The sequence below is a fragment of the Apodemus sylvaticus genome, chromosome 2 (assembly GCF_947179515.1).
Source record: "Apodemus sylvaticus chromosome 2, mApoSyl1.1, whole genome shotgun sequence".
NCBI lineage: Eukaryota > Metazoa > Chordata > Mammalia > Rodentia > Muridae > Apodemus > Apodemus sylvaticus.
In genome coordinates, this window is record NC_067473.1 from 30,144,829 (window position 1) to 30,155,983 (window position 11,155).

The 11,155-nt window shown below is 45.5% G+C and overlaps 1 protein-coding gene across 1 annotated transcript in view; it reads right to left on the reverse strand.

The window, feature by feature from the left end:
• The window catches only part of Slc25a13 (solute carrier family 25 member 13), a 180,688-nt gene extending 173,547 nt beyond the window's left edge, over positions 1–7,141 (reverse strand). Inside the window, exon 1 of the mRNA XM_052173222.1 lies at positions 6,943–7,141. Within this exon, the coding sequence (XP_052029182.1) occupies positions 6,943–6,957 (15 nt within the window). The 5' untranslated portion in view covers positions 6,958–7,141. The remainder of the gene's footprint in view (positions 1–6,942) is intronic.
• Between the last annotated feature and the right edge of the window lie 4,014 nt (positions 7,142–11,155).

Consider the following 11,155-nt stretch of genomic DNA (forward strand, 5'->3'; position numbering starts at 1 on the left):
AGTTAGACTCCCTTACCAACTTCCTTACCCATGGTACTACACACCTCTTATACAATAGCTATCTTGGCATGAACAGTAGTAAGCTTATCATGAAACATGTGACTCTCCCATTGTCATTGTTTGCAGATGCTTGGCCCAGGAAGAGGCACTATAAGAAGGTGTGGCCTCTTCCTATCTGCCTGCAAGTCAGTATTCTGCTAGCAGTCTTCAGATGAAGATGTAGAACTCTCAGCTCCTCCTGCACCAAGCCTGCCTGGATGAAACCATGTTCCCACCTTGATGATAAGGAGCTGAACCTCTGAACCTGTAAGCCAGTCGCAATTAAATGTTGTCCTTATAAGAGTTGCCTTGGTCATGGTGTCTGTTCCCAGCAATAAAACCCTAACTAAGACAGCCATCAGCAGTATTCATGGGTAACAAAAAACTGCTCTACTGGATGACTCTTGTTAGGCTGGTCACTTTGTCTTGATTTCCTTCCACCTGTGGTTACAGTTTTCCTGGGGTTGAATTTCAAAGAAATCTCAATTATTGTGAATGAACTGTGTTGTCAACACGGAAATTCAAAAGGAACCACCTAGTTTTTTTCTTCGTTCATGCAACTACATGCAAGTTTTCCAAAGGGAAGGGAGGTTGTGAGTGCTATTAAACATTGCAGAGTGACGAGCAGAAATATCGGACCATGCTCCACACATGCACTGGGGAATTACCTCAGAGGTCTCTAGCTAAAGCAACCATTAAAACGAGTTGGCTGTACAGACAGGAAGTGTCTGGGTGGACAAATCCTTAAGACAGATTTGCTCAGCTACTGCGGGTTTCCATAGCTACTTCAACAAGTTCATCCTCCTCTTCACACAGAACCTACCCACGGCTCCAGCAGGCCAGAGTCTTCAGTCCCAAAGCCCACCCTAAAACCAAGGATACATGAAGTAGGGGTGGGTGCAAACAACAACAGGGAGCAGAGGAGCGAACGGTTCAGTAGGCCTCATCCTCACAGATAGTCAAGACAAAGAAATGCCTCAGTATGGCAGAGCTGGTCACCGGGCAAGTGGCCAAGAGTTGGCCCTGGTAAAGGAAGCCAATGATCCTGTGACATCTTCAAAGAGAACTCAGTGTCCAAAAACACACCATGCCACCTGGCTTTCTTACACTCTACACTTCTCTCCTCACCTAGAGTACAGGCAACTTGACACAAGCTAGAGTCATCAGATTGGAGGAAGCCTCTGTTGAGGAAATGCCTCCATGAGAGCCCGCTGTAAGGCATTTTCTCAATAAGTGATCAGTGGGGGAGGGCCCAGCCCATTGCAGGTGTCATCCCTGGCATGGTGGTCGCAGGTTCTATAAGAAAACAGGCTGAAGAATGTGAATGGAGCAAGTAAACAGCATCCCTCCACGGCCTGCGCATCAGCTCCTGCCTCCAGGTTTATGCCTTTTTGAGTTCCTGTCCTGACTTCCTTCGGTGGGGAAGTGTAAGCCAAATGAACCCTTTACCCCACAACTTGTTTTATGGTCATGGTATTTTGTTACAGCAACAGAAACCCTAACTAAGATACCTGCCCTCCAGTCCTCTCTCTGTGGACCAATGCTTGTATAGCAATAGGCCCCAAATGAGGGAATACTAGAATCCTCATGTACCGGACCAGGATAAAGGAATGGGCTAGAAGTCCAGTCATTCACTACAGTGCTCCCCGCCTTGCCCCCCAGGTACCTACTCTGGCCACAGAAAACCACTGACACATTACAAGAACCCAAAGAAACTTTTAGATGATTTGGGTGCTAAAAATCTAAATCTCAGGTAATGACAAAATTATATGACCTTGATATCTAAGCAGCAAGGAATCACAAGCAAGATCAGTTTAAAAGAAAAAAAGAATCGATTGTCCCCACCTGACCCTCCTTCAAGTTAGAACACCATTCCCTCCCCATTCCATGTCCTACAGGTCTGACTCCTCTCCTGTCTTGTCCTCAAAGCCAACAGTGAATCACAAGGGAGATCACTTGAATAGTGGCAGCCTGCCACACCAGATGTCAACTCAGTCCTGAAATGGGATGGGAGTCCTGCATCAGCAGCGCTTAGACGTGTCTAGATGATTCCAACGCCTGGGAGCCACCGCCCAAGAACAGTCTTAAAGAGCAACGGAGCTCAAGTTAACTGGGAGCAACTGCAAATTTTCCTAGGACTTCATATCTTCATCTGGTAGAAGGCAGAATCGAGGACAGGAAGAATAAAGATCTTACACTTCACAAATTCCAAGGTCCACCCATCTCTAAGGATTTGGAAAACTCTTAAAAAGGCAAACAGGAAAGGCATGGTAGTAACCTGCTCCCTTAAAATGCATCCGCGGCATCTTAACAACTGCTCTCTTTATGCAGGATGTGGTGACTAACGCTTGTAATCACAGCACAGGGAGGGAGACTGGTAAGGAGAGCACAGATCAAGGTCATCCTGATCTGCCCGGAGTTCAAGGTCAACCTGAGCTAGTCGAGACCTGGTTTCCGACAATTCTCTCTCTCCTACATAGTACAAAGATCAGTCTGCCAAAGAGCTAGCAGCAGTTCTGAAGACCCACAAGCAGAGTTAAAATCCAGGCTGGCTCTCTTATGAACTGAAAAACTGAAGAATTCACACACTGAAGATCCTTTTTTTTTTCTCCACCTGGAAAGTGAAGACAAAAAACACCCGGCACACAGGAAGCACTCTATAACCAATCCTTAATTAAAAGTCTGATTTTTAGGGAGGAGCCTGACTTCTCCTAAATCATCACTCACACCTCCAGTTCTAAATCGAAATATGCCCTTGCCACAGGCTCTGCCACCACAGGGCCAGTGTGACAGACACTCTCTGGAGCCAGCAAGGCAGGATTAGAATCCAGACTTAAAACTTCATAACTAGCAGTTCCCATTTGTCTCAAAGCACAGTTTAGGGTTTCTGAGTCTTCATTTATTGCAGAGATGGCAGTACTAATATCTAATTCAAAAGACAGATTCATTAACAGAGTTAAAACTAAAAGCCATTTGGAACGTAATTCGGTATCTAGCAACCATTCCTTATTGTTAGTCATTTTTTTAAGCACATGCTATTTCCCAGTGTAACACATGTTCTCATTATTCAGCTTCTGATTTGTTGTTCCTGACACTGTGTGTGTGAGTGTGTGTGTGTGTGTGTGTGTGTACCTTTCTGATTGCTATTCATACTTTCTGGCATGTAGTCACACTTCTGAGAAGTCTTCCCTCAGATTCCCTCAGGTTAGTAGTAATGAGCTACTACTCTGGGGTCTCTAGAGTTTTTTTTTTTTCTTTTCTTTTCTTTTTTTTTCTGATTTAGTTTTTCTGAAGCCGAGGTCCAGTTGGTGTTGACATTGGGGCCAATATCGCTAGCAACAAGTAGACAGATCACAGCATAAAATTCCAATTGAATGCATTGTCATTGTTGGTATTCTGTCTAAACTCCACCCCACACCTACCTGGCAATAGCCAGGAATGCCCCGCCCCATAGATCTGGCGCACTATAAGAGGGGCCATTTGCCCCTCCTCTCCCTCTTTGCTCTCCCGCTCTCCCACCTCTCTGGCCCTTGGGCTCTCCCCCCTCTCTCCACATGGTCCTGGCCAGCCTCCACTCCACTTCTCTTCTCTCTCTCTCTCTCTCTCTCTCTCTCTCTCTCTCTCTCTCTTTCTCTGCCTTTCTCTACCATTAACTCCCATCCCCTACTCTGAATAAACTCTATTCTATACCATGCCTGTGTGTGTGGGGTCCCTCAGGGAAAAGAGGTGCCGGGACACTCATAGCAACAATACGCCCTTCTGGAGATAACATCAGCAGCAGTAACTCTGGTCACTCAGGAGAACACTTTGTTTTTTTAATTGGTGCTTGCATTTTATCACCAAATTCCTTTCTTTAGTTCTAGGCTAATCTAAACCCAGTAATGTATTGAATGTCTGGATTTACACATGAGCATCTCTGAGTCTTAGGGCTGAACTTAAGTGAGTACTCTCTAAGTTTTCAGTTTCAAGCACTTTAATTCGGTCATTCTTAATGCGGAAACGTAACCAGTGCCAAGGACGCTTCTGAGATAATCTTAAACATGCTAACTCAGATCATTTCATGAAAAAAAAAAAAGTAACTCTTTTACTGCTGGGCAGCAACTTGAGGGGGAAAGCCAAAAACAGAAAGATACAAAAGAAATAAATTATTGCATTTGAGTCACTACAAAGATCCAGGAATTAGGATAAGATTAAGAAATTGCCATGGCTACATCTTTCCAGTCTGTCGACTTAAAAATTCTAGTGGTTTACTATAGCAAAATATTAAACATGGAATTCTCTCCTAACTGTTGGGTTCCCAAGCTCACAGGCCAGTTTCCTAATACTTCACTGGGGTGGGGTTTTCTTTCATGCGCTCCTCAAATCTTTTACAAGTATGTCAGTTCTACCCCTAGCTGAGATTTTTCCAGCCTATTGCTCTCTGTTCAGCTAACTGCTAGCATGGCTTATTACACTCCAAGGAAAAAGTAAGAAGTACACACAGACTTAAAGTCAGCATTGCCCAGAACCAGCTAGAAGCTGGAAAAGCGATGGATAAACATGATACCCAAATGCAACTCAATGGGGCACATTCATTCTTAGACTAGGATGGACCTGGGACCTTTTAAGTGTACCCAGACTATACTGTCCTTGATCTATATATAATGAGAGATATTACAAGAAATGGTCTTATGGAATCCACAGATGTGGATTTGTGGTCCTCGGTGGTTTCTTAATCCAGTTCAGATATATAATAAATAAGGATGAAGAGCCTGGTATGGTCGGATATGTCTAGGTGTGGGCGGTACCCACGGGGCCACAAGTGCAGTCCCCTATAAGGAGGAAGAAGCAATTAGATCTTCATGAATTCAAGGCTGCTGTGATACACATAGCAAACTCCAGATCAGCCAGGGCTACATAGTAAGACTCAGGGGAAAAAAAAGGCATAAAGAGACAGATAACAGTTCACAGTGAAGTCTCTCCAAATAACTGGTCTATTTTTGCTTTAGCAGCTAGAAAATGCTGTCACCTACACCAAACACACATTTGATTTCCATTCATCTAAGTTCATCTTACTTTCTTGCTGTTGTTGTTTGCCATTGTTGAAGACAGGATTTCTCAGTTTACCAGCTCTTGTCTCTCCTGAAATCCTCTTTATAGACCAGGCTGGCCTCCGCCACCAATGCACTGGGATTAAACCTGTGTGCCATAACGCCCAGCTTCTCCTTACCGTCTCTTTATCCTTACTTTCGTGTCCACTTACAGTTAGGTTTGTTACGTCCTATTGGAAGGTATTGTATATCTGTATATGTCAGCCATGAGAACTGAAGAGAGGTGACTTTCAGTGAATAAATAACAAAGAACACAGGTTTACAAAGAGTAAAGGTGAAAGGAATGTTTCAGTTTCCTTGGCCTCGTGATTTGGATAAAAACCAACTGTCGCTGATAGGATGTCTCAGTAAGAAAAAAATGCAACTAAAAAGTTGGGTCTGCTTCCTTACTTGTTACTATGTATCTACCGAGTCTTCCTTCGGTCCCTAGGCATCTGTCTCTAGTGCCCACCATTACTTTATCTGCAAATAAAGTAACATAAAGTAACTAAACTCCTCCACAGGTATGTAAATGACGAGTGCTTGTATTCTAATATCATGCAAAGTTAATGCAAAAAAGGGGGAGCCTATTGGCTTGAAAGAACTAAAGAAGTTTCAGAAATAAATCAAAGTGCTCATCCACAGACAAGGACGCAAATACACCCAGTGCACACTCCAAATAGTTACAAAGAAAGGACACTTAAAGCACCCAGTCTAGGAGCATGAAAACTGCGGATTTGGGGAGCCTGGAGAGACTCTAGACACAGAACAGTATTTAAATATATTTGTCTGCTTACAATTTCCATTGCAAATGTGATTAGTTTGCCTGAATAAATAAGAATATGATGTGTTGGCCATGTTTTCCTCTCCAGGGTTATCACAGAGTTTTGATTAAGGACAAATGTTTGAAATGTTGGGTATATTTAAGTTCACTGCACTTAAAATGATCTAAGAAGTTGTATAGGCTTGATTAAAGGGCTGCCTTCGTGAACTTAAAATTAAAAGCAATAAATTCCAATGACTCGAGTGATTGGGACTGAATATGGTATTCTGCCAGAAAAGTTGAAATGCAGTCCAGAGAGGCAGAAATGGTGTGCAGGTTTGAAGAACCGGTGAAAGAGGAAAGGTCAACCTGTCAGAGCGGCCTTCTCCCTGGGTTCGTGAACGATTCACATTACACAGAATTCCTTTTAAGTAGAACTTCACAGGAGTGACAAGCTCCCAGGACAATCTGTTTTGTCATTTCCAAAAAGAAGCCTCGCTGAGGCTTGGAGGCTGGCTTGTAAGTGTTGTCAGATGGACAGAGGGAGAGGAAGGATGGGAGATGGGAGATGGGGGTGGGGAAGGGTCCAGGGCTAGCAGTGCACAGGCGCAGGCCAAGTCTCCCAGTTTCCAAAACGGAAGTCAAGGTGACTTCCCTACTAGCGGGAGGGCGGAACCCTTGAAACGTAAGAGGATCAGGCTTCAGCCCCAGATGGGCCCCAGGAAGGAGAAACCCAGGTCAACAACAGTCGGGTCAGAAGCAGGAGAACCCTGAAGTAGCAGAAGGGTCTGTGTGTCCCTGGGCTCCTCTCTGCCCCAGGCTACCTGGCCCTATCCATGCGCTCCTCCTAGCTGGCCAGAGCTCAGTCCCGCGGGACACCGCTCCTGGCCGGGCCAAGTGGGAGTGTCCGGCTGGCAAAGTTTCTGTAGCACGATCGGGCGGCGGTACCCACGCGGCCACAAGTGCAGTCCCCTACGCCCCCTCCTCCCGCAGCTGCAAGGTGGAGCCCCACATCTGCTACCCTGGATGGACCCCTCCGGGCTCCAGATCGCCCCGGCCCGCCGTTCTTACCTTGGCGGCCGCCATGCTTCGGCCGGGGTACAGGCGGCTTTGAGACCTGCTCTCCGGTTGGATTGCACTGGGGACCCCGGCGACTCACTTCCCGTCCCGGCTGAGGTGGGGGCGGTGATTCTGCCCGGCAGCGTGCGCGCCTGGCCTGCCTCCCCACGCCCTCCTGGCGCGGGTCATGAGGGCGCCGTCAGCCCATTGGTTGGGCCTGGCCAGGGCCTCCCGGGCGCGCGTGATCTAAAGGCCTCTGCCCTGTAGCCAGGGAGGGCCTCAGTATGGGAGCTACTGCGGGATCAGGACACGTGACTCAAACTGTGCTGTCCAACTTTAGGAGCCATTGTCATGGATACCCGGGGTTGGGGAGAAATGCAAGCCACTGTCTGGAAAGACTGGGGACCCGGTGAGGGAAGCTGCTGCTTGGGCTGAGGCCAAGGGCTGGCTAGACCTGTGTCCATGAGAGAGCCAAGTAAGAGTGGTTAGCACACAACACCTGGACGTTGACACACATACTCTCACACATGCACACCTAATTGGGGCAGCTTCTTGCCAGGTTCACCTTGGTTTTTGCTTCAAGATGGACCCCACTTTAATGCCATCATGAAATCCCTGAAGTACTACTGACTAATAGAAGAGAAGATAGCAAACAGGTGTCTAGCCTACTTTGTGGATCTAACTTGATAAACTCTTGAATACCGTACAGAACACACATTGGTAGAGTTATTTTGCAATAACTCTTTATGAGGACAAAGGAAGTCAAGGCCTCAAAGAGGTGAAAAAATCTTAAGAAAAACCTAAGGGCTATAGTTTTCTTCTAGGACACCATAAAAACAATAAAAAGAGGAAAGGCTCTCAGAGATTACTCCTGAGGTAAGGATGTCAGTCCAATGTGCAGATAACAAGAGATACCAGAACCATACAGAACCAGAGGAGACAGGAAACCAGAATTGCTGAGGAACCCAAGGGTTTGGTCAGAGAAGGAAACCTACATTTAGAGGCTGCTGGAGGAAGTGTCTGGGTGACAGGAAAGATCTGTATTGTGGAGGGTCTTAGGTACCCTGCAGAGAATCATAAACCACATGAGAGCTTCTAAGGCTGGAATCAGCATAAATACCAATGTAGCTGGGCTTCCACTCAGTTGCCAGAATGTATCCCAGATTTACAAGTTAGAAACTAAATAAGGAGTGTAATGTACTCAAGTCCTAAGGACCCTGCCCTAAGGTCTGCATTAATGCCTTTGTAAAAAGAGGCTTGTAACCCTTCTATTCTCAGCTGGTGCTGGTGGACCAAGAGTTCCAGGCCACCCCACCCTAATCTATATAAGGAGACTTGTCAAAAAAAGAAAGAAAAAATAAAACAGGCTCCTAGTAGTAAGTTTATTCTCACTGTCTTCTGCCAAGTGAAGCTATAACTTTCCTCTCTCTGGAAGATATAGTACTCAGGGAACCATCTTGGAAACACAGAGACAAGACCTTGACTTGTTAGAACTTTGAATCTGGAGTTCTTAGCCATGGTGACAACTAAGAGGAAGAAGTTTTTATCCTTAATCTCAGGTACTGTGTGGTAGCAACGTGAACCAGGCTCATACTGGTATGATGTATGGTAAATGAGTCAGGTCTAAACTATCAGAATATTCAAACAAGGTGCTTAGGAATGAGGCAGGACTCTGTCTAGTGTGTGGAAAACCCAAGAAAGAAGCATTTGCCTTCCCAGGGGCTCACGGTGCTCCTTCATCTCAGGAGCCAGGGAGCATCTCATTTCCCCTATCACTGCTTCTGGAATGTGAGCGCTTTGCTGTCTATAACCTCCCCATCTCCCAGTGTGAAGGTCATGGTGGCAAACATCTGTAAACCTATTCCAGCATTTGGATGGTTGAAGCAGAAGGATGTAGGGCTCAAGGCTGCCTGGGATACCTGAGGAGATCTTGCCTCCAACAAATCAACATGAAAAAGCACTTTCAATTCCTTGAAACACCACTCAGAGACTCTAAGCTATCTCCCCACCTCCAATCCTCAATCACAGTTCTGAACTTTCTGTCGTCAAAAGAAATATTATCAATAGGCCCTACAACGTGGACATCTTTTAGCCCACTAATACATCATATTGTAAAAATAGATTGTAAACATGAGTTTAAATTTCATTCTCAGTAACATAAGTGATGTTTATCACGTGTCCCCTCTCTCTCTATCCCCAGAACACTCTTCCTACCACCATCCTTTAAAAGTAGCTGGCAAGGTTGAGCAGTGAGCACAAGATTCCTAACCCCAGAGTCTCAGATTGGACCATTATTTGGAAACCGATGATACAATCAGTGAAGATGAGGTCACACTCAAGTAAGGAGGACCTTAATCTGAAAGGACCAGAGTTCTTATAAGGAGATGCAGGTCAGGCATGATGATACAGGCTTTTAATCCCAGCGCTCTACAGGCAGAAGTAGGCTTAATCTATATCTCGAATCTCAGGCAGCCAGGACTAGACAATGCAAACAACAGTGAAGATGACACAGAAACACTCTGTAGATATTCTGTATGATAAGGTAAAGACAAAGCAAGGGGTATGAAGAGTCTACACCCACCACCTTGCAAGGCTCCCGGGCCTAGCAAAGACTAGGAAAGGACACAGCCCCGCTGATCTCTCTGTTTAAGAATTTGCATCCACCAGAAATGTGAAAGAACAAATTTATGTTGTTTGAAGCCACACATCTTATAGTATTTCATTCCGATGGCCCACGGAAACTAATACAGGTCTCCTAACCACCTGTGTTTTATAGCACATTTTGCCAACCTTGCTGGCTGGGCAAGCAGCCAACCCAAACGTTGGGGAAAGCTCACTGACTCAAAAGCACGTACTGTGAGCGTGCATGAGCCCAAGTTCAGAAGACGGAGTGACGCGGCCAGGTCTGAGATTTCACTGTTTCCAGAGCACCTAGGCCTTGTGAATGCCCTTTGGCCCGTGCCCTCTAATGATCCGATTTGTTCTGCTCAGTTAATAACAAACAAGCAAACAAAGGTCTCCCCCAGTACTGCCGGCATGCCAGATTGGATTGCTAGGAAGGATATCCAGTCAGAATGCAAGCCAAGCACACCAGCTACAGGAGGTTTTAGCCAGGTGACTACAAACTGTAAGGTTGATTGTATTTATGACAGAATAAAGCAAGTATCATAAGAATGAGACGCTTCCAGCTGTTTCTATCTGGGACTGGGGCCACCTCGGGACACAGCGGAGGCTTGCACGTGCCTTCTCTAAGAGCCCCTTAAAGATAGGTCAAAAATAACCTGTTTTTAATAGACACAAATGAGAAAACTGTCAACAGTTTTAGAGTTAAGAAGGAAGGGGAACGTGGAAGTGAGTCAGGAAGGAAGGAAGGGGAACCAGACACCTTGGGAAAGTGTGACTAAGAACAAGTCCCCAAAATTTTGTGATATTATACTCTGTGAACAAGGTTGTCTTGATTTAATGGTCTGTGCCACCATGCCAGGCTTGAATAAGACCTTCAAAGCACATCTCTATAAAACAGCAAGGCTGCTGCCTTCTGGAAATCTTTTGAGTACATCCATTTTCTTAGTAACACTTCTAGAATCCACCCACTTTCCTTGGGTCACATTCCCTATGTCTTAGACCACATATTTGTACAACTGTAAGGCCAGCAGGTTAGGGTCCAGTTCTTATCACCCTGATCTCATCTCTGGCCTCTCTCTCTTCTTCGAGGATGCTTATAGCTACATTGTGATCCCCCAGACAATCTAGGAGAACCCCTTCCCAATGACAAGTTCAGTAACTTATATTAGTTTACTAAAGCTGCCATGAGAAACCACCAGAGCTGGTTGTAGTGGATAACTTTAAACCTACCAGTCAAGAGGCAGAATCTCCGTGAGTTCAAGGCCAACCAGGGCTATACAGTGAGTCTCTATCAAGAAAGAAACAGAGAGAAGGCAGGGGGAAGGAATGGAGGAAGGGAAGGAGCAAGGAAGGAAAACTCTAGAGACTCAGGGCCTTTAAACATCAGTTATTTATTTTCTTAGGATTCTTAAATCAGTAGTTGGCAGAGTTGGTTCCTTCTGGAACTTCTCTTCCTGAGTGCTGAGAGCCATCTTCTTCCTACGTTTTCCTGCTGTGTGTTGGTCCTGCTCATTTTAATGTAAGGTCACAAGTCCTATTGGATGAATACCGATTTTATCTGAATTCATTAAAAACTAATGACCCTTTTTAAAGACCAAAG